This window comes from Varroa destructor, unplaced genomic scaffold (genome assembly GCF_002443255.2).
Source record: "Varroa destructor unplaced genomic scaffold, Vdes_3.0 BEIS01000002.1, whole genome shotgun sequence".
NCBI lineage: Eukaryota > Metazoa > Arthropoda > Arachnida > Mesostigmata > Varroidae > Varroa > Varroa destructor.
This window is the reverse complement of record NW_019211455.1, coordinates 32,670,831-32,694,037: the sequence shown is the minus strand read 5'-3', so window position 1 is coordinate 32,694,037 and position 23,207 is coordinate 32,670,831. Positions and strand designations below refer to the sequence as shown.

At 38.8% G+C, this 23,207-nt stretch overlaps 2 protein-coding genes across 24 annotated transcripts in view; both read right to left on the bottom strand.

Annotated features, from left to right (window-relative positions):
- LOC111243953 (mitochondrial potassium channel ATP-binding subunit-like) overlaps positions 1–6,662 on the bottom strand; it is a 13,012-nt gene extending 6,350 nt beyond the window's left edge. Inside the window, exons 1-5 of the mRNA XM_022790354.2 lie at positions 6,609–6,662; positions 2,727–2,815; positions 1,337–1,424; positions 602–740; positions 111–233 (exon numbers count right to left, since the gene is read on the bottom strand). Coding sequence (XP_022646089.1) covers positions 111–233; positions 602–740; positions 1,337–1,398 — 324 coding nt within the window. The 5' untranslated portion in view covers positions 1,399–1,424; positions 2,727–2,815; positions 6,609–6,662. The remainder of the gene's footprint in view (positions 1–110; positions 234–601; positions 741–1,336; positions 1,425–2,726; positions 2,816–6,608) is intronic.
- On the bottom strand, positions 1,337–23,207 carry LOC111243954 (protein O-glucosyltransferase 2-like). 23 transcript variants are annotated; one of them, XR_015322343.1, is made up of 11 exons: positions 22,697–23,158; positions 17,909–18,041; positions 17,480–17,725; positions 17,030–17,238; positions 11,808–11,950; positions 11,448–11,624; positions 10,964–11,170; positions 10,482–10,691; positions 8,423–8,725; positions 6,609–6,825; positions 1,337–1,424 (listed from the first exon to the last, which is right to left on the bottom strand). XR_015322343.1 is itself a non-coding variant. In XM_086981726.1 (11 exons), the coding sequence occupies exons 4-11, from the start codon at positions 17,659–17,661 to the stop codon at positions 6,670–6,672; spliced, it is 1,587 nt and encodes a 528-aa protein (XP_086837852.1). In that variant the 5' UTR covers positions 17,662–17,725; positions 17,961–18,041; positions 19,540–19,714; positions 22,697–23,157; the 3' UTR covers positions 6,221–6,669. The 23 variants fall into 23 exon arrangements, 21 of the variants coding, with proteins under 21 accessions (XP_086837852.1, XP_022646098.1, XP_022646099.1 ...); XR_015322344.1 differs by lacking the exon at positions 1,337–1,424 and adding an exon at positions 2,726–2,815; XM_086981726.1 differs by lacking the exon at positions 1,337–1,424 and adding an exon at positions 19,540–19,714 and having other exon boundaries at positions 6,221–6,825; positions 17,961–18,041; positions 22,697–23,157.

Here is a 23,207-nt window from a genome sequence, read left to right as displayed (position 1 = left end):
ATATGAATCTGTATTACCTTACTAAATTTACGAGTGGGTAATTTTTAATATAATTTGCTTCACAATTGTTGTTATTATAACTGTGAAAAATCTCTGTGAAAAATCTTTACCACAATTGCTATAATCATCATGCAGCTTTCTGGGGCCAGAAACCGTAAGAATAAGGTCCAATTGAACTCTCGGTTGTGGTCGTCTTCTCGTACTGCCCAAGTCTTTCTCTTGCAGTCTGCAACCTAAAAGCATGTAAACCTTGGTTTGTCGGCAGCATTTATGTACCAGAATTTTCTTAAATGTCACAACGCAGTCTCACGCTCAAAAAGTCGGAAGAAGTAGGCGCCAAACAATGCTCCTTACCGGTACTCTGGAGAAATGTTCCCACTATTGATCAAGCAATTCTTTGAAAGTTTTCTGTTACGTATTATAGGATAATAAGATTGTTAAACTGCGAATAGATACTTTCAAATGAATGGCCAATAAAAAAAAAACTACGAAACTGCAATTCCATATAAATACCTAGCACACACTGCCAGTTGGTATATTTGAAAAGATCTTTGCTGTAAACTTGTCCACAAGAGTAAACGTACGCTAGATTACGCCATACCTTGACACTGATTGATAATTTATAACTTAACGTGGCTGTGAGCGCCACCCCTGAAATAAATCGAAGGGTAGGTGAAACCTTCGGCAATCTGATAACATTTTCCCTGGATTTGTCGTAACAGCTTCGACCAACAGCTTGGCTGGAAAACAAAATAACATACTATTAGTCGTTCGCATATTTTATTGAATTTGGTGCAGATGGTTATGTTATCATTATTAATTCCGAATCGTTGGCTTGGAAGAAACAATCCACATCCTTATTTAGGTACAGTTAAAACCAATAAATGCCATACGCACAATGGAAAACATAGTTCGTATAAAAATAGAATTTAGGTTAGGTGCCTACTCTGATTTACTATATCGAAATAAGCATGGCTAACATTTGAAGAAATAGAAATAAAGAAAGTGAAAGCACATTTTGAAAAGACGAACTTCGTAGAATGACTGTGTCTACTTGACCACCTAGCGTGCACCAAGTATGTGGAATGATCTGTTACAGTTGCCGATATGTTATTGCATTTTTAACCAAAATATTGACAATAAGTACCCTGTAACCCAGTGTGTTTTAGAGCGTGTACTACCTGGTACCACTCAAATAAAGTGTACGACGTCGTGACGTGTTGTTTAACGCACAAGACAAAAACAAAAAAGCTGCAAAATAATTCGCTAGAAATAAAACGTTCGCGCAATTCACATCGACAATAGCCCTCACAAGACGTAGAGTCCGCAAACTAACCGTATAGAGGATTTTGATAGTAGTTTCGCTGCCTGTTGGTACCGAAATTTCGACAAAATCATTGCCGAACACCTATGTAAATGTCCTCCTATAAGTAAAGCAATATGGTAAAATTAATTAATAAAATTAGATCATCATTATTCACAACTTTTACAACACTGATATTATATTCACGATCTAAGAATGTAATAAACAGCTTTGAAAAGCTATTCCTCTAATGAATACTCCACAAATATTATGTTGATTGCTCATGGCATATGTTCGAGCTGAATAAGAAATTAAAGTAGTTTCTCATTTTATTATTATTTTGTAATTACCGAATTAGATGAGTGGCTGAAAATTCACAAGTGAAATAACCATCTCACTAAACAGGTACGATCTAAACAAGGTGGTAAAAAGAACTGGCAAAAAGACAAGTCAGCATTTTCAGACTAGACGAATAATACCGGCGATAAATTTTGCAATTTATTCAATAAATTGACAATAAAAATCAATAAATGAACATTTGAATAAAGTAGTCGTCTAAACTAAACATGCTTGCTCCCCGTTAGTTGCAGGTTGATTTTGTTCCTGATCTTTGAAACGAGGCTTGCGAAGATGAGCTAAGAACTACATCAGAGTCTTAGCAGATAGAGTCTCGTGGACAAACTGTGTAATCTGCACGACAATGAAAACACTTAAAGGTATTGTTCGAAATAAAATCTCATTATTCTAATGTGCAATTCAAATTCTTTGCCAAAGTGTCCACGACCACCTTTTTTTTGTCCTTCTTAAGTATCCGTGGTGCACGTTATAACTAATGAAACAATACAATGAAACTGTTACGTCTCTTCCGAATTTTCAGGATTAATAAAAGATAGCCACTCACAGACCTCTTACTGGGGTACATCGTACTAAAACTGGGGTGCCTCCCTTGTACTGACCTAACGGACAAACAGTTGTAAAGCGGTATGTATAGAACTTCTAGCCACTGTATTAAGCTCCGAATCAGCTGATTTTGCTGATAAACAAGCACATACACTACGCCAGAAAAGTCGCCCTTTCCCTTCAATGTTTATGTTAGAAGCGCGCGTAAAGCTGGCTTTCACAATTTAGCTAGTACGAACGATGTGAAAGATAACTCAAATAAGAAACAGCTTTTTTTTTTTAAATATATCCTTTTTTTTAATATAACGTTTTTTCAGGTACCAAGGAATGAGTTATTCGATTGCCCACTTTGGTAGACTAGCATTACGTTTATTAGATATTTTAGCATACCGAATATGTAACCATTTTCAAAAGTTTTATATGCATATAATTAATCTTATATATATAATTTTTACCCTATATATAACAGATCTACTCTAATGTACTTTAATTGAAGACAACGTGGAGTATCCACAATAATTACCGATAGTAACGACGAAAGCTCTATTCAAGGTAATGGTAGACTCATCAATTTGGAGCGAACTCTGGCGTGTCCAGAACACGTCTCGTCGTCTGACGTGGAAAGGATAGGTGGTCGCGTGAAACCAAATGGAAAGCCTTAGATATACTGCACTCCATTCGTTGATAAATAAAAACAATTTTAAATTTCAAGTAGCAGAACCCATATGTCTACTGTTTGATATAGCCTTGTCCGGAAAACATGCCTTGACGAAGACTGAGCCGACATGGCTCGGCATTGCAGCCAAAAGCGCAACTGTCAGATCTATCCTTCATCTATAGTATAATATGTTTAGCTTTTTTTTTATTAAGCTGTTTTATGAGAGCTTCGACTCGATTGAACATGTGTTAGGTATATATGGCGATGTACGGCGAACCATTTTTTATGTCTACAACAAGTTACCTGCAATCTGGTGGAGCCTGACCCGCTTCTCTTTGTTATAGCTTTATAAACCAATATGCTAGCGATATCGGTATATATTTTTAATTTACCTAAAACAATCACTGACTCGTATTGGCTTCTTAAACCGCGGGTGGTATAGGGATTTGTTGCATATTCTTTCAAGGGCAAAAAGTACGTGCATTGGTCACTGACAGATCCAACAGCTTTCAAACGTCGATTTTGAAATTGTTTTTTTTGAAAATTGAAAATATATAGCAGTGGGCTAAAATATAGGCTTACCGTTTGTTTGTGACAGGAACGCATGTTAAGATTACTTGGCACAAATTTTCTTTCGTTGACAATATGAAAAATGAAAGTTGTCAAATTGTTGGCACTGGGCCATGTCCATTATTTGATGTTAAAGTACATGGCTATTAGCTTGTTACGGGTATGAGATTTGGTACGCGCACTTACTTCTTCAGCCTATGGATACCCTAAGCAGAAGCCTGTTCTTTCGAGAACTGTAAGGCAGTCGACCCTGCCGTCTGAATACGCTTGGGTGGACGTCTAGTTTATTTGATTAGAATTATTTTGCTTGTTTGTTTCTTAGCAGATGTACAAGCTTGTGTTGGCACCCTGGCAGCTTCTGGACAGCCATATACCTACGATTCGAGTTATTATTTGTAATCTCGTTGTACAGCCTTTTTTTTTTTTTGTTAAGCCTAAAAATGCTCAAGTAAACTTCAAACGAAGTTAACCGGCTATAATTTATAACGAATTATTTTTGAAATATTGATGTACCACAATATTTTGCTGAGCTTTCAGCACCGGTCTCAAACAGGCATTTTAACATGAAGATTGGCGCGTTCAAGACCTTGCACGGCTTACGAATTTGGGAACTTCGATTGTCGGTTATGGTGATAATCTTAAACCAGTAATCATTTCTGTACCAAGTTAATTTCATATTGAATTGAATAAGTTTTTGATTCGGATTAATTAGTTAATACGATCATTGTGAAATTCTAAATGAACATAGAAAATGCAGATGTATTCTACAACAGTCAAGCAATACGAAGGAGTGATTAAGTTTTTTTTGGGAAATATGAATCAGATGTGCTGCTGAGTATGTACTTTCATTGGTATTGAAAATATATATTTTTACTAGAAGACATACAAATCTATTATTGCAAGTTTCATGATGCCCATTAAACGATCACTTGCTAATAAAACCATGTTAACGCAGTAGATCACCTACTTTATGTTTAGGTTAGCTTGAATTAGTAGGCAAGCAGAGTGCGCATAGCCGTAAAATGGTTCAGTCGTACCTAGCTTACAGGAATCCTGACAGAGAAAAGCTGCAATACGTAACGGTTTTGGGTCGTTGTAGAGCCATGTTGGTCAGAACAAAGTGCTTGACTAAACTTCAACAGGTGGGCCAATAATAATTACAATCAATCATCGCCAGTGGCATGAACGCCACCAGGATGCGGCCAGCAATTAGCACGTCGGCCGATAAGTCCAATCGCTATGTTTCTTTGCTTAAAAATACCGGGTTATTGTCTTTCGAAATCACATTCTGCTTAAGGGGGTTTCAATAACGAACTTTGTTTCAAAATAAACACAGCAAGAACATCATTCTTGTTATGTTTATTTTGCTTGTGGTCATGTTTTAAGCGTCACTAGGCCGCCACGATTCGGAAATTTGGAAGAAATGAAATTGCGATAATGATCAATTCTTGCTTGGCAAAATGATAGGTGATAACATTTCGCGCGATGCAATTTTGTGATTTGCAGCCGCTTCATCAACCCCAACACGATGACAGGTAGGCCAACCTTGCTATCACTGAATACAAGCCTTGCGTATTTTATTAGGACAATTGATCATTTGTGGCTATTGATTCCACTTCAATCAAGTTTTAAGCTGGGAACGAGATGCTAAAGTCGTTTGAGTAAATAATACATTTTCTCAATAACAATTGGAAGCGTCATGTTCCTACATGCAATCAAATGACGGAATCGAAGACCCCGAAAATGTTTTTACGCTTTCCACGACCGATTTAATTCTTGCACTATCAGGTTTGTATTTTTTTGTGTTTTACAGAATGAATGCAATAAATAAAAAATAAGTACGACATTTTGGGACGGTTCAATCTCAAAGTGTCGTACATATACTCGTCGGTCTGCATACATTGTGCGAAATCTTTACGATGTGTAAGCATTGTTAAGTTTTGTAGCCATATTTTAAGGTAACGGCGGCCGATAGGAATATGACCGTAATTCAAACAGAGTACATTTTTATATATTCAATAGGTTTTAGATATTCATATGTTGAAATTAACTGGATAACTTACTCTTGTAGTACGTGTTGTATCTAAGAGCATTTATTTGCGGACCCTTTATTAGCACGTCTTACCCATCGTTCACAGATTTTGTCTCGCATGAGAAATCTGTCCGGACGCATTATGGATTAGTTCTACATAGATATCGTATTGGTATCTGGACATCTGGAAGATTTTGTTGATCTTCTTAAAAAATATCTATTTGTACACGAGGATGATAGCCATGATTTGATATATTAGACCGTTAAAGAACTAACTTTGATTGGATAGATGTCTCTTATCAAAGCAATACGCTACTAAATGTCAATGATTATTTGCTTTTATGTTGCTATGAGGCCGAGCGTACACAGCTATTGTATTCAGGCTCAATAGGGCTCCAGAGTCGGGAGGCCAAGAACCTATGTATGGAGTTCCTAAACTTGGCATACTATGTACTGTATAAAAAGCCCAAGAGTACTCCAGAGTCTTTTGATAGTATCCGTTACTATTCCTTAATTCAGTTTTTAGTACAGAAATTCAAGGGGAATGTATTACAAAACACAAGAGCCTTACTAGGTTTCGCAGAGAGGTATATGATCTGTATTAGGTTGCAGTGATCGTTTATCCGTTGCGATTTGAATGACTGTGACCCGGTACCACCCTTTTTCTTTTATCATTCAAGCAATAAAAAAGTACGTAGCTTAACGAGCCACAGTAATGGCTTTGATAACTGTAGTATAATCATTAAAAACAAACCTCTTGTGGTTTTAACCCCCTTTATTAGATGTGAATACGAATTTATCACAAAAACCTGCTAATTATATATATACATATAAAACGAAAACATTAAGCGTTCGTTCTAAACAAATCGTTGTATATGTATACATATATATCTATGTACATATATATAACATCAGCCTTCTATATGTGAGTCTAATACTATTTCGCTTTGGCATCGTATAACGTCTGTATATTACATTGCTTAGGTGTTGTTATATTTTTTGTTATGTTATTAAGCAAGAGTCCCACTTCAATAGGAGTGTATACAATTTAACACTACGTCCGTGTTGGGATATTGGTCTTAATAGATGTACAAGTGACATGAAAATGATGACTAAGCAAACTTAGAATAACCTGCAATGCTTACATTTTAAACAACTGCCAGTTCAATCCCTGCTGTGTGATTTCACCTTCTGCATGAAGAGCTGTCACAATTCTTTCCTGTATGAAGTCCTATTTAATGGCCTATAGTGATTACTACTTCTTGCAACTGAAAAACAGTTGCAATTACTATCTTGTCTATGGTCCACATGCTTCATCCCATCAGGAACTTCCACTGGACCTTCAATACGTGTCGCGAATTCCTATAAAAATGTTCACACAAAGGGTATTTGTCATATGCGAATTGAAACTTCGAGCGCAGGTCTGCGGAGCGGATAAAAATAATGTATGTCAGTCATCGGTCTCCGTGTCCGCTCTCAGCTTCATAATAATGTATTCATCGTGTGGTTACTCATAGCAACTGTAACGTATTAAGTGGTCGATTTCTGCGTTATTCAAGTCCCTGGATATTGGCGGTGGATAGTTTCCGACCGCTTCCAACAATAAGCTAGCGAAGACGTCTGCTATTCCCCATAAGCATTGCTTTAGACGACTGGCTTAGTTTCAATATACTACTACTAGTGGTAGCTTCATTTCCCTATTCCAAATCACACATTTAAGATACTGCACCTTTATATCAAATTCCCAAAAATAAATTTCATCAATGAAGTACAAATATTAATAGTTGTTTCCCCTTATAACAGTGAATAACATAAGCATATACATAAATACACAGTAAGAAGGACTAGGCTGCTAGGATTTACCTATTTTTATTACTTTTTGACCGTGAGGTTGAAATAAAAGTTTCTTGACAGTTGGATAGTTTCACTTCACATTTGTTAGAGTAGCAAAAGTAAACACATTTTTAACAGGTATTTTTTAGAGATTTTTTTTTTTTTTTCGTTTTTTTTTTATAAGCACACTACGGAGTATTTGAATATGTTAAACATTTTCGCATCTCCTGCTGCATTAGCCAATGTGAAATGGAGTCTGACATAAAGAATGCTTGCCTCACTCTGTATGTGTATGTATATAGGTATCCGAAGTAGCGGTTCTGTTGCATGTTATATATATATACGTGGCGGGCACGTGTGAGGTAAGACTTTTCTTGCACTTTATTTCCCAAACTGTATCTAAATAAAACAGATATTTCAACGAATTTCTCTACGTGTCATTTTTGGAGTTCGTGTTTATTCAATATATAACTACCATCCTTCGTGATTACAGCTTCGATTCGGAAGCTAAGCTCACAAATCATCTTCCAAATACTTCTTCTATATTTTGTAAAAAAATTGGGCTGATAATAGGCCAACTGTTCAAAAATAAAAAGGCTCAAAATACCCAAGAAGTTCAAAGGCGCAAAAAAACAAAAAGTCTCAAAAAGACTCACCAGTAGAGCTCATTTGAAATATCTAATTGCTACTTATTTTCTTCTCTAAAATAGCTTTTAGTTGTATCAAAAATGTTTTTGCAGTTACTTTTTGATTGTTTCAAATTCAAATTCTATTGGAGACCTCTTAGTTTAACTCATGAGAGCCTTTCTCAGATTTATGTAGACCGTTATGTTTTCAATAACTTTTCAATCTCAGTCGGGATCCATCCGCTACGAAAAGACCAGATAATAACTGACCTTCCCTCTAGTTCTAAAGACGACGTTCTGATTTTTTATTCTAGAACGAACTGGCTTGCCCTTGGTACCAAGAGTAGATGAATACATGCTTGGTACGACCTAGAACTCGCCAGAAGCTACCTAGTTTGAACGCACCACCTCTAGTATATATATATAACACCTTATTATATATATAACAAGAAATACGATACCAAATAATTATTAGAGAAATATAATTATATTAAACTTACCAGAAGCAACTGTACGTAATAACAATAGATTAGATGTGGTAGCAAATGGTCGTTGACCAACTGTCGTCCATTGCGTGCCACCTGTGCGCAGTGCTTTTCGTTGTTGAGACAAAAACGGATCTTATCCATTAGGTCCGAAAGGTCTGGCCGGACGCCAATAAAGTTTACATTCTCCTCGAGTAGATGGTAAAAATGTTCGTAAAATGGCGTCGGATGTGTCTTAAAGACAGTGCTGCCTCCAGCCAGAAGGAAAGGTAACCTGTATGCAGCCACTGTACCATCCACATTGACCTGATACTTGTGCTAAAAAATAAAAAAAAAAAAAGCATTAACAACAGCCGAGTTGACCGATTTGGCCGTAGGTTAAGCACACGAATAATCCATGCAAAGACGTCGGAAAAGAAGGAAGCACTTACTATTTATTCGAACGTTTTTAAAATTGAAATACACAACTTAAGTTACGCATGCTTTAAAGTTCCATTAATTCATTTTTTTAAATACCCGAAATGTGCTAAAGAAAATTAATTACAATCTAGGACTCACTACTAATATACTCAAAGCGATTTTGATTGACTATTAAGGAGGAATGACGAAAAATACCAATATGGTATCGGTTATTCTCCTATCGGTTGAACAAACCTTTTTGCAGATTGCATGGGTTTGTCTAAATTAAATCAGGTAGTGGCTTTTTATGAGGCTACATCTAAATGGCGCTTTAAATTTTTTACATATGATCTATACACAAATATGCGTACATATTTATATAATTTCGAACTTCTTCCGAGTACGTAATGCTATAAAAATTCTCCTCTATCGAATTATCGGTTCTCAGATAGCCATTAGCACCTGTGAAACTACATAATATTGTTTAGAGCTTTTTTATGATTGTTTACTTCCCTCTTGGTGGGTATGCCGACTATACGATGGACAAGTCACTTCAAATTATCGCACATGTAGGGTGTTAGGCATCGATTAGTATTTTTTTGGACTTGTTGCCGCTGGTTTCCCGAATGTGCTTGTCCGAAGCCGATAATGTTGAGGAAAAGATCTTTTTAAAAGGGACAAAAATAAAATATGGTAACCGTGAGCGGATTTATTCAGCATCTTCATACTGGATAGATCCCGTTAGCAATAAGAGTCTCCTTTTCTGCCCAGCATCAACGATATACATTCTTATTACATGCCTTCATGCAGCTTCGCGAAAAGTCCAAAAGAGGTTACTGTAAGGTCAACCGCAAAAAACATGACGTCCCAGCTTGAAAAAGCTCGAATATTGGTCAAAATAACTTAAAAAGCAATTTCCTGGAGTGTTGGATTTTTGTACAGGAATTAATCAAAGAAAAGTATGTATAGCCTATGGGGCTGTCCGGATTAAGTTAACCGATCGTGTTTTTCAGAATTTTAGGTCTTTTCGCATCTTTCGAACATTTTTGTGTACTTCAGCCAGATAAAATTTAATTTTTCTAAATTTTTTGTGTAAGCGTACTTACACGTCGATATTGTATTAACCAATATATGCTAACGCATGGTTACCACTAGAAAGTTATTTACGGACTGAAGACGGAATATTTTGAAAATGATTGATGAATAAATTAGGTTTTGAATTGATGCTGTACTCGAGGTTACCTTGACTAAAAATCGTCGTGATAAATGTCGCTTTTAATACATGCAGGAAATTTTGTTTTTGAAGCAGACCTGATTTTGTGTATGAGACTGTGGCTCTATAAACAATTCATGAGACAAAATCCGGCCTTAGACCTAATACCATGCATGGGATGCAATTTCGTTCAAAAAATTTAGGTGCTGGAAACACGAAAACAGATCATCTGTTACCCGGAAGCATTGAATATTAAAAAAAAAATAAAATATTAGGCTTATCCACAGTGTAGTTAATGCTAAGTAGTACTTTGTATTGTGTTGAAGCTGATCCTTGTCAGCAGGATGAAGCGCTATCGAGCTACCTGACTGTTTTTTATATGTTAATACCTCCACCGAGTAAGAAGCCTGCATGCACTAAACATTTGCCATAAAACTCTCATAATGTCCTCTGATGCTTTACCTGAAAGAAATTGAAGAAACTCACGTGGGGAGTTTTGCCCCCGAATTTGCTCATTTGGTCGCGGAAGAAAAAGAAATTTGTTATCGACGCATTGAGCAAATGAGGCTCGTTTTGAGATAGTTTTACTAGTTGCAGTCTTTCTTCGCGAGAATCCCGACCCCGCCAAAACGCACTCGGCAAACGACTCTCAAACGGATGACTTGTTCGATCCTGTACGTCAACGTCATAGACGATTTATATGTCTTAAAAGACAAATACGCAATTTTTCGTTGCTCCCATCAAATTTCCGTGAATCAGCTTCTGAAGTTGTATAACTTACGATATATATATATATATATAAACATTTAGCCAATTACGTTTGGAGTTTAACGTTAAAACGAGCACAATGGTAAGTCGCTGGCTCAGCGAATCTATTGATTCGCGAGCCAGCGACTTATGCGAACTGACGCGATGTGTTTAATTTGCACTTACAGGTCACTAACCTGTACAGAAAATATATCGAGGGCCACGCGACGCATCATGTGGACCGAAGCCTCGACCAATTCATAAGTTGGCATTACTACGTCACGAGTATCTTCAGAGCCGCACCAAGAGAGGATCGGAATTTGAGGCGAATATCGCTGTTCGTCCTGTTTTGCGAGTGGATAATCTCCGAGATTCACTATGAAGTCTACATCAGGCAGTTTTACCTGCGGGCAGCAAATGACAATAATCTATTCCCTGATCACTTTCCGAAACGTGTCATGTTGGCGTCATGCGAACTTCATGGATATCCTTTTAGCTGTGGGCTGCTCTTTTGTTGGCGTACGTAATAGTACCTGGCGTACATCAAGGTCCATTGCTAGGAGAATTCATATGCAAAAAAATACTTTTACTTGGAAATTGTACTGCATATATATATATATATATATATATATATATATATTAGCGTTTATATTTTCTACAAACGCTCTCAAAGGGACAGACCTTTCGGACGAGGCTAGTGAGGATGGCGTCTACGAACATGGTGAATCCCACGTACTCGCCCATACATTTTCGGTAAATGCGATTTTGCTTAATGATATAGTTGCAGACGGACACAGAATAGGGCAGGTCGTAAAAGGTTTGCATTACCTGTTGGTCAGTGCAGATCGCAACACGAACCTGACGAGTCACTCCCAAAAGACCAAGGCATGAACGATTGTAATGCTGGTGTCATAAATAAAATACGTCTGTGTTTGTAATTTTAGTGAAGAGATACCAGTAGGCCGTTTACAAGGACAATGAATCCTTTCCTTTTTATGTTAAGACAATAAAGATGTCGAGATTTTCCAGTATAAACTCTACCTTACGATTGTATTCCGGCCGAATTATGGGGAACGGTTTGAGGTCTGTGAGAATCTGGGGGCTTATTGGCGGGCAACGGGCCTGGTCCATTAACCACCTCTGAGTTCCTGATGGACAATCGCATTCTTCAGAGTAGATAGGCCCTACAATTTAAGAAAGAACAAGATTTTTCCGTAGTAAGGAATACTTACTTGAATGAAAAAAAAGGATACGTATTTTTTTTAAGTACCGATACGACAACCGTTGGTTTTCAGTCTTAAAATGGTTATCCTCGAAATATACTTCTGCAAAATAAATGCATTTTGTCACTTGTTTTGAGGAATGTTAAATGATGATTCAAGCGGTGTACAGGATAGTTTTAAGTGGAACTTGCTAACAGTCATATAGATCAGAGGCACGCAATTCTATGTTATAGGAAACTAAGAGATAACTAATTTAGTACCGGCGCGTAATTGTCTTACAAAATCATATTATTTCTAGGTATAAAATTTCAAACAAAATAGTCTAGATTGTATTGACAGCATGTTGTCGCCGTTTACATCATCTATAATCCCTACGTGCAACGTATTTCCTTCAAATACCTGCATGAACTATGCAGATACATCCTTGACTTACAGGAGAATTGAGAAGCGTATGACGGGGTTCTTTAACACAATGCACGCAGTAGAAGCGCTTCTGGTAAGTCGATGAAGCTGGATCTGATTTTTTAGCCCATTTGAAAATTTAAAATGCATAGAAAACATATTGGTGTTATTTCTCATTTAGTCCCCCCGCCCCATTCATGTAGCTTCTTCACGCTTAGAGCTAGCCGCAGTGATTATGTTCAGCATTACTGCTATATTCTTACTTGTTATCGTCGATGCTTTCAGAGCAAGCTAACTACCCCCGCGCTGCTGGTTGGGGTTTGGAAAGATAACGGAGGCAAATATATTAATCCCATGTTATACGTATACAGCCTTGTCGATGGTGTTTACTGCCAACATGAAGAGAAATACTATATCAGAAAGGCAAATTTTGTTGTTGCCCTACCTTACGCTTATGAAGCACATAGAAGGCAACGAAATGGACTGGTCAGGTCCATAAAATGGGCCATTCGAAAATGGTGTTTATTTCTATAGCGACGGTACTTACATGGATACCGTTTTACTGATAGCCAAACTCCAAACATTGAAATATTAAATGCCGAAAGCTTAATGCAGGCCAATGAAAAACCAACGAGGCGAAACGTGAGAAATGATGAAGCTACGGGAAAAGAATGGTTTATGGATAGATGATTTGGAATGATGATAGTTTTTCTGTAGACGATTGGTCCCTAACAGAAGTAGGCCTCAGTACAGGTAACGTTCCATAATGCAATCAAGACTACAATAACTTATTGTTCAAAGTAACTTCGTAAAATCGGAAATCTTTCCAATAATCAGGTACCCGTTGTTAAGCAGTCTGGCATCTAACGCAGCTTATGCAATGTAACTTCTGAAATCGTCGTTTTTATTTTTGATTGTGTTTTCGTCACATGCCCTCAATTGATAATATGGCTATTGGCGTTGGCGTTACAAATCCTGAATTCTTCTGCTTTCGGCTATTAAGATCGTGATAATAATAACGTAGGTGTAAGCTTCTCGTATTATATAATTATAATAATTTGTATACAATTATATAAATATTAAAATTATAACTTGTGCCGTACCAAATATAATACAACTGTCTAAAACGATAATAGCGTGCATCCGAAGAATATTATCTATGCAAACTTCACATGTTTCAACCAAGATTTCACAAAGAGATATTAAAAAAGATGCTTGTAGCTATTCAATATAGCTAACTGTATTATAATGGTAACACGTATCATTGTCTGGAGTTATTTAGCAGTCCGAAAGGTTTAAATAACTTTCTTAATAAACCAATGAGATGTGTGTAAGATGAACTGGAATCGACAGTTTAGAGTAACTTTCGATAACATGGACCTTAGAATAAGTCCACAGAAATTAAGGCAAAAAAAGTTGATTAGAACGGTTTAGCATTGTTTCCCTCTCATCCAAAAATCGAAATCTCGCGCGCGCTATTGCCGATTTACGAGTACGAAAGTAGTACCGTTCGTTTTGCAACGCTTCACGATAGTCTAGCATCGCCGGTGTACCCAAGCTGTGCACAGAGGGCGCGCGAAGCGTCTTCCGAGACATTCGTCTCACGTTTTTCGCACAAGATTTTTATAGAATCAATTGATTCCAGTAACCAATGGTTGGATGTTAGTTTTCTTAGTAGGTTGCATTGATATGCGTTTTGAGCACTCCGAATTTTACTACAGCCTAGCAAGTTGGGATCGTTTGAAGGTTATGCAGCTGGTCGATGGTACTACATAGTAAAACAGTGCTAGTAATGTCTCGTTGATGTTTAACATCTAAGACCTTTGTTAATCAGGTACTGGTCGCTCTGTATATTGAACGTCATATGCACGCCAGGTTAATAAGGCATTTTGACTAAGTTGTTACCGAACATGCTGCTCCTTGGTAACGTTTGTGGCAAATAAGTCTATCGTTGAAACTCCTACGGGTCCTACGAATGCTGGGCCCGTTACGCTTCGCATAGCAAAGTACTATAGCGCTTCCTAAAACGCAGTTGTTTCGACCGATCGATTCTGCCGGTGAAATCACCGGTGACAAATGTTGCCTTTTTTGTCTACTCTGGTTAAACAGCAGCCGAACAGTTTTCGCTACTACTTCGCTAATGCCTCCCGTTCCGGACGGACGAAGGTCACCTGTAGTAACATTGATTCTCTCTCTCTACGTATGTCTAGATCACCTCTCTCTCTCTCTCTCTATCTGTCTCCCGATGAATGGACAGTGGCTTCATTCAGGACAAGTTATATTGTACCCAGGAAGGCGCTGATTGTAGAATACGACGATACTCTTGCTGGCACAGCTAGTAACATAGATACGAGTGCCGGGCTGATGGCTGCATAGAATTGGGCAGAGCTGGGTGGTAGTAATAAAGGAATGATCTATTAACAATTCTATGGTGTCAGCTTCAGTTTTAATGCCTAAATTGTATACCTAGTTTCCTTCGCCTTCTTTGTGTGGCTCTGCCCAGACACTGGCAAACAGCTGAAATGGTTGTCCATAACAGCGTTGGATGGCAAACAATTCTCCGAAGCCCTGCGCCTCTTGTTGTTTCTTTTGTTCTAAGCTTCATTGCAATCCGTGTTGTAATTGTAGCCGACGAGGTTGTGATTGATCCTTTGTGTGTACGAGCGGTTGGACGAGCTGTCCATGATCGTTTTGGATGTGTGCCATTCTACGACGCTTGCGTTGTTCCGCTTTGCCTTCTCCAGAGGTAGATCTGTATAGAGACAAAGCGGGTGTCTTCTGTGAAGTGAAACAGCCGCTATTCACTAACGCGCAGTATCTTAATTATGTCGCTATTCTATTTTATGGTTGCAACAGACCGGTGCTTCATTGATTTTCTGGAACTTCAGTATCGTTTTTACTGACATCGAGCAATCCCGCCTTTAGTTTCTTGAAAGGGCCGCGAATTTGACTACACTGGCTATTTGGTTTCGTGCATAGCTGACATGTAGAACTGTTTGGTCAGCCTACTTGTTCCCTTTATTCGGCGGTCCGAGCACCTTGTCACCCATAACGAGCGTTGTGTTATTTGGGTTTGATGCCCTTCATACCCCTTTGGATATCCCTATTCAACTGCTGGTCTTCCTCAGAATCAGCATTTATCTATTTATACAACGTTATTAAATGAACGAAACCCTTTATTTAATCTAGTCCCTTCTAGTATAAGATCACACAACTTACAAGGCAGGTGACGTGGTTCAGCACTGCTATTAGCTGATCGGTAACCATTATAACAACCGATACTGAACAGACGAAACAGCGTCACCTGATGCCCAATTCAGCCGACGCTTCACTTTCACGGCAGCTGTGGAATTGTTCTATGTACAGGCAATACTTCAAATCTAGGTTTCACAACGCATACAGATTTCAAGATTTTATTTTCATTGTGTTTAGGCGCTTTAAGTCATCGAACACTTGCGGCCAGGCATGGCGCCTAGTTGGTGCCCCGAGGGCGCGGATACGTTTCTAGGATTACTGTTAGCAAGTTCTTAGGAATGGCGGCCAGACAACCTGGAGCTGTGCCGTCAGTTGGCCTGCCAACTCGTAGCACTCAGAGTATCAACACACCGCTTTGACCGGACAGAATTTCTATAGGTTTTCTATAGATGTTCAGAAGGTTAATCACAAGTGAAACTCCATGTGGATTGTTAAGTTCACTATCACTGTTTTGTTGGATTCAGTGAGCCGCATAAATAATCTAGCTAGCTGTCAGTATTATCTATTAACAGCAGTAGCATTTTACACCGATCTCGCAGATTTTTCCCTGACCGTCATCGGGCCCCTTTGGCCACGAAAACCTTTGGCCACTCGTTGGCTTTAGCGCGTGCAATGGACCTGTGTCCTCCCCTTGTTTTGTATGCTATTCGTACGCACACAGTTACAAGAGCATGTTTTTACGATATATTGTCACGCAGTCATCTTTGTGGTCTACTTAACAAAGGTTTATAAATTTCATTCAACCGATAGTTGTGCATCGTCAAACAACCTTCTACTATCCTACATTTGCGGGCGAGAAACTAAGTACTGCACTTTACTCCACAACATACCATTTCATACCCGCGGGAGACAACAAAATGTTCTCAAACGTAACGAGCAATCAGTGGATCAATTTAGTTTGTAATGTAAATTGTTAAATGTTTTGCTTACATTATATAGCTATGTTTTGCATTTTTCAATGCAAAGCCATCAGGTAAACTATATGAAAGCTGTTAGTCGATATTAGTGAGACACAAGTGGGTCTTAATAATATCAATATTCGCCTTCATAAACCGGTAACCTTCAACCCGTTACCTAGGCATAGCCAAAAATAATTGAACAAACAACACATTGGCTTAAGTGAGATATTCAAGGGACGTACACTGATACATTTCGTTCGGCAATAGTGTTTCTCATTAGCATTAAACTGCTAAATTAACTTGTAAAAAAAATTCTAGTACAAGCGCAAAGGACTCTTTCAGCATTAGTACTTTTGCTGTGACGGCACTGATAGGTACGTATCCTGTCTACATGAATACTTCTTAGCTAGAGAATCGAACTATTTACAAACAGTTATCTACAAGTCATATTAATATTTTTATAGGTGGGCCAATGTGTAAATACCGTTGATGGTTTCGCTGGCTAGACGTTGTCGTTTGTAGAAAACGTTGAATACAATATTGCCCGGGTACGAGTTGTGAGGGCGGTAGCGATAGAGAAAGCTGGTGTTTCCTTCCGCTGTTCGAAGCAAATCGGCTTGGAACTGTTTTATTGAACCTGACGATGCGTCACGGAACTCAACGAATAGGTCAGACGGTGAAACCTCAGGCAAACTGAAATGAACGTTTCGTACATGCTCGCTAACTGAATGGGGAGTAGCTGCGAGAAACCATAACCGCCGTCTTAACTTTGGTACGAGAAAACCTCCTGTTGCACCAAAACATTTGTGGTGCTCAGGAGAGCATGTGGTGCTTTTTTTATTGCCCATGTACATTTACATCTAGGTGAATTCCCAATCATGATAGATGAGGCACTTCTAGAATGGTACATACTAATTTAAAAACAAATTATTACCTGTTGCCATTCTTGTTTTGGATTTTAATAAATATATATCTGACGGGCAAGGTAAAGTCGCCTCGTAACCCTGGGCCCCAGACAATCGCGCGCAAGGGCGGTTCACGCTCCGCAAAAGTCACCGAAGCCAACAGGGCATAGAGTAGCTGTACGGAACACATCGCAACCTGCCGCGTACTCATCGGAAAACTCGGTCCACGAGCCAACCGCGATGGTAGTAGTCAAGCTGATTTGATACCGTTACGCCTGTAATCATAGCGGAATTATTATCACTACATAGTTTAATATAGCTTAACCTGGCCGAAAGTTACGGAACGCGACCTTAACTAACTTGCGCTTTGGGGCATCGCGTTGTCCAAGTACGAGGAAAGTGTTTTTACAAACGGAATCGCTTCTGACACAGAGGATTGTTATCTTTGAGAAAATTACCAGAAAAGAGTAGGTTGCGAAGCCGCGGAACTGAACGTGCACATCCTCTGACCTTTCTTGTAGTAGCATAAAAATCCAAAGGGAGTCTGAAGACGGAAGTCGTGAGGTCGAGGATCAGGCAGGACACAATATTCTAGAATAAGGAGCGAAAGATTGTCACGTAAATAAATAAAAGCCACAAAATCTATTCAGAGCAGAATGCTATAAGCAGTCATACGTATTGACCCTCTATAAACGAACGGCACTTCTTCCTTGACGGTCGACTATTTTGTTTCCTTTTGACATTTTATTTCTGCGGCTCCAATCAACTGGAGCTTAGATTTCGGGATGTTTTTTTGTTCGGCGGCGACTTTCTTTGGCGTCTCGGCCTCAGGCCAATTAGATCGACCTACCTGACACATTGTGACCAGCTGTTTTCAAGAATGCCAGATCATTCTTCCTTAAATCCTCGACCTTAATCCCTAAAGGAACTCCAGAACTAAGTTTCTATTGTACTGTCTATATATATTTGAACAATCGAAAGAGATTTAGAACTCTTTTTAGGTATTTAGAAAAAAAGTTTAGAAGTGTCTCTGTAAAGGACTCTTGCGCTGCGCGGAAAATAATAGTGGACTAATTTTTTATTTATCGTATCTTAATGAGCATATCTGATGGAACTTTCCTAAGAGAGCTATAATTTTGAGAGAGAATTCTATGAATGGAGGCTGTCAAGCTAAGCAACATCTAAAATTTTTTAACCCACGATGATTCGAGTGCGGAACGAACGTTGATACCTAGTATGTTCGTGTATGGGCTTTCTATCGACATAAGGAGGAACTAAATGAACCTTTATAAATAGACTAACATACGGACATACTGTAATCAAACTGAGAGTCAATGAGAGATATACTGATCAGTGTTACGGTCCAGGGATGAAAACACGTTCGTCCACTTATTTGTGCGAAGAAGACGGACTAACGCCATTAGTCCTAAAGTGAAATACATGATCGTACTATACATGGAACAAGTTATTAAATCGACAAACTTAAGCTACTCAATTGGGAACGATGTCGACGAAAAATGAGCCTTATTCCCTGTTACTTTCATGTATTGAAATGAATAAAACAGCAAAAACAATTCAACATTAACAGTGAGTGTAGCTATCATGAACGCAGCTTAATCTTACTTGGGCACCAATGACTAAGTTAACATTAAACTAACCAAATGTATTCTTGTACACGTACGCCGATAAATACTTCGTGATTCCTTCCAAGCATCATTCTCAGGGGGCCAATTCCCAATCGTTAGCGACGAGAGCGGCCTACGAGACCTGATTCATCACACCGGCCCAATAAAATGTCCTATGATGCCTAGTGAGCAAGGCGGATTGGAACCTATTTCTTAAAAAGATAATTGTATTAATACGTTCACGCTGAGCTATTACGATACACTTAATGTTGAAACTGACTCTAATATGTTTTTAGGTGCCCTTTACTGGACATACCATCACCAAGCTCATGGATGTTTGAGCAGGTGTGGGTTTTCTATGAATCCATTGTAGCCAACGATTGCCTGTTTATCCAGATACAACATCACATAATCACCGGCTGAACTAGTAGAAACTATCGCTCGTATTGACCCAATCTGCTCACCCACATACAAGATGCACGTGAACAACGGGGTCACTAAGGCGATCTGCCGCTGGTGTCGATTGAAGAAGGGAAGAGCTGGCCATTGCCAACGACTAGGGGAAGGCCGCCTTTTCTTACACGCAGCCGGGTGGTGTCACCCTAAAACCGTTGCCGCGCTTTCGAATAGGCCCGCCTTCTGCAACGCCACAAAATTTAGGACAGGCCGTTATGCAACCGAATATAGCTTTAGGCACACTACGCTGCGAGAAAACACATAATTAGCAAAAAATCATCGTTCCTTTTAAATAAAACTCGAAAAAGAAATCCAGTCTGTATACACGTATATAGCAAATGTAGGCGGAGGAGCTCGATATGTCGTTAGTTAGCTAGCTCCAAAAACCCGGTCGAATTGATCACAGAATGGAAAAGAGTGCGAAAATATCACTTAACAAGAGCGATATCGTAAACAGTAGACCAAATTTGCAAATTCATTTTGTTAAATGCTTGCAACCCTGGTGCCGCCGTGCAAAAAAACGCGCAGCAAAACTCAGCCAATGTTGTCTCGAATTTTCTCTTACTATCGAGAGACAATACGACGTAGAACCACAATTTAAAAAAAAAAAATCCAAAACATTAAAAACGTATAGTCATCGTAAAAACGCATGATGTATGTTGATATTTGCAGCTGTTCCCTGCCGGTAACGAGTACCGTTGATGTCAGAGAGAAGTTGATTGTGCTTAATCTGCTTGATAAAACTCCCGTCATATCGGTAGCTCAATTGATGTGTGTAAAAACCTTACAATAGTTATTTTGTACTTCGCGGAAGAGGGTTCGGGATCTGACGAATACAAAAAACATTTTCAAGCGATGTTATAGTATCTAGTAGATGGTTATGTTTTCCTCTAGCAAAGCCGATAGCCCAACTGAATAAACTGGGTGTGAGTGTGTGGTAAGTAAACAGTGATTACTCGATTATTAATTATATCCAGTATTATATGTATATATATGCACATAAGGGTGAAGTGGGTGTCTCGAGGTAGTGAGAACGGTCTCGCACAACTATGTGCCTGGATAGGCTAGTAAAAAGTAAACGTTACGAAATCTTTCAGAAACGATGAAAGACAACGTATTATCCGTTATGATCAAATAAAACGTGCACAGTAAACTTTTATCGGCAAATCTGACCTCAGCGCTAATCATGATCTGTCTCATACGTTCCATTGCATGGGGCGTAACTTGAGGTCAACTTGAAAGCCCATTTTTGCTTTAGAATAACTGAAAAAGACGAGTCAACAACAAGGGAACATAAACGTTTAGCGCCAATCCTGCTGCTGTGCTTTGACAGCAAAGTCATCGTATCGTATCGATCAGTTGGAAAGTTTCAGCCAGATGTTTATTATTAAAAATGGGTAACTATACAACATAGCTAGGCATTTTTTGTTGTTAATAATAGAATTCGCAAGCCGCATCCAGTCTTTTTGGTAGGCAAAACGACCTGCAGAAGAGCATCTGCCCAGAACGTTACGGCTATTAATAAAGTTGTTACCTTGGTTACAAGGGAACGTTTGGTCTGCGTCGTAGTCAAAGGCAAAAGACGAAAGATTTGCGCTTTTATGCTCACCAAAATAGAGCTGGCTCAGTAACTCAAGCTTACAAATTCTATTTGCAGCAAAAAGATTTTATTAGTTGACTAATTTAAGAACAACCAGAGAATGAACAGATGAGCTCTGCGACAAAATCACCCGCGATGATGATGAGATCAATCTCGTAAATGAAAAAATTGAGAGAACTTTTTTTTAAGACGCTGTCGAAGGTGTATGCACACTCAGTTCTTGCCGTGCATCACCTGGAACAATGACATTATTGCGCGAGGTGTCCTCTGATCGTTTAATCTCCCTTTTAGGCGACCAGAATTGATCGGACAATGAAATATTTTTGGACTGTTGTTTTTAACTTTTTTTTTTTTTTTTTTTTTACAGTTAAAGGTTTACCTTAAGCATCTTATGAGAACCTAAGCCTTGAAGACTAGACGCTATATCACCAAAGCCCAGCCATAGTTATACCGAATAAAAATTTCATTAAAAAAAGAGTGCAAATATATCAGTAAAGCTGAGAAAACATATGTGTTATTTTACACTTTAATATGAAATCAACACTTTAGAATCATCTGAATATTCTATCTGTGTGCATAGTAAAAGTTAGTAGTAAACTTTTCTAAATTCAGTTTGAATTGAAGCAGACAACTATATTTTACTCAAACTTCTTGCTCCTGTTGGAACACCATGATATATATATATATATATATACATATATCGATTCGACATCTTGACGGTCGGACGTGTCTAAATATACAAAACGCTTATGGATGTTGGATGATTTTCTTCGCTCTTACGTAACCAGACTGACTTCACTTTTACGTAAACAGACTGAACATGTTCTTCAAGGATGGATTGACCCAATTAGTCTACTGTTTTATTTATAGTGAAATGAGCACAGGTTTGACACGTCCTTACGCTGTCTACTTCATTCATCTGGCTCGGTCATGAACAGTGACGCCTTTAGATAGTATCACTTGAATGCCTTTTTTAGCGCTTCTGTAACTCTTTTTGTGAATATAATTCCAAATTCTATTACGGTGACCTGTTCCTATAGGTTATGTGAAGATTGAAAATTATATGACGGTGTATTGCAGACGTTGAGCAATATTGATAGTCTGTATCGTTAATGCAAGTTAACGAATATTTTCAGTCATGCGTAACTTCAGTATAAGTGTTGCTATGATCGTATACATAGATTCTACATTGGTAGTAGATATAAAATGTCATCCGTTGCAAAGGTCGTCTAGAGGCCTAGGATACCTGTGTTTGTTCCCGGTTCAATAATCTCATCGGATTATATTGCTAGTAACTCATTCATTTCGTATTTTTCCACCAAACACACCCTTTCATTCTAGTTTCGTGATTCGAGGAAAATACACGCTGTGTTGTTAAGTTCGTAAAACTTTAGACGGCCAAAATCACCTCTAACTAAATTCAGTCCAGCAAGAACATACAACAGAGAACTATATGAGAGTTTCCCGTTATCCATATCTCCGACAAACTGTCACCTTCTTAATCACTGGCTCCATTTTCAATGGGCACCGCTTACGCGAATTTTATAGCGCGACGTAAAACATACCCTTATCCTCTGGCAGTAACAAACGACTGTTCACCTTTTGAATTGGACAACTCGATATTTGTACGGAGACTGATGATGCTAATCGGAGTCCCACAACAATGACTGGTCGTTCAGTTCAACGGCTACCACAGCACCGCCAGCACAAATAGGTAACATTCACAACCGATAAGTTTTACCTGGTCACTATCGCTTTGCTGTTATCGCTGGTGCTCCCCTCACAAGTCTTAAGCACTACTACAATGGTTACAACCAGCTTGTTTGGCCGTTGGCCCGTCAACAAGGCCACCGGAAAGGTCCGACGCGATCTGCTTACTGCTGACGTGTCTGTGTCTCGTTCTACCTCGCTACGATCCAGCAGCCGGTTACGCAGCATCAGTGGGCATCCCTCTGCCTACCTCTCTAGCATTCTGTCGGTCAAACAGTAAGCGGTTGTCGCCCTTTCGGGGTGCAAACAGCAGCAACAGCAGCAGCAGCAGCAGCAGCAGCAGCAGCATCGCTACGAAATTTATCT

Coding starts and splice junctions, on each gene's coding strand:
- LOC111243954 (XM_086981726.1), bottom strand. CDS start 17,661: ATGAGTACGCGGCAGGTTGCGATGTGTTCCGTACAGCTACTCTATGCC. Junction 17,239..17,479: donor CAAAACAAGAATGGCAACAG/GTAATAATTTGT, acceptor CGTTCATTTCAG/TTTGCCTGAGGTTTCACCGT. Junction 8,726..10,481: donor GTTTCTTCAATTTCTTTCAG/GTAAAGCATCAG, acceptor TTTATTTTTTAG/CACAAGTATCAGGTCAATGT.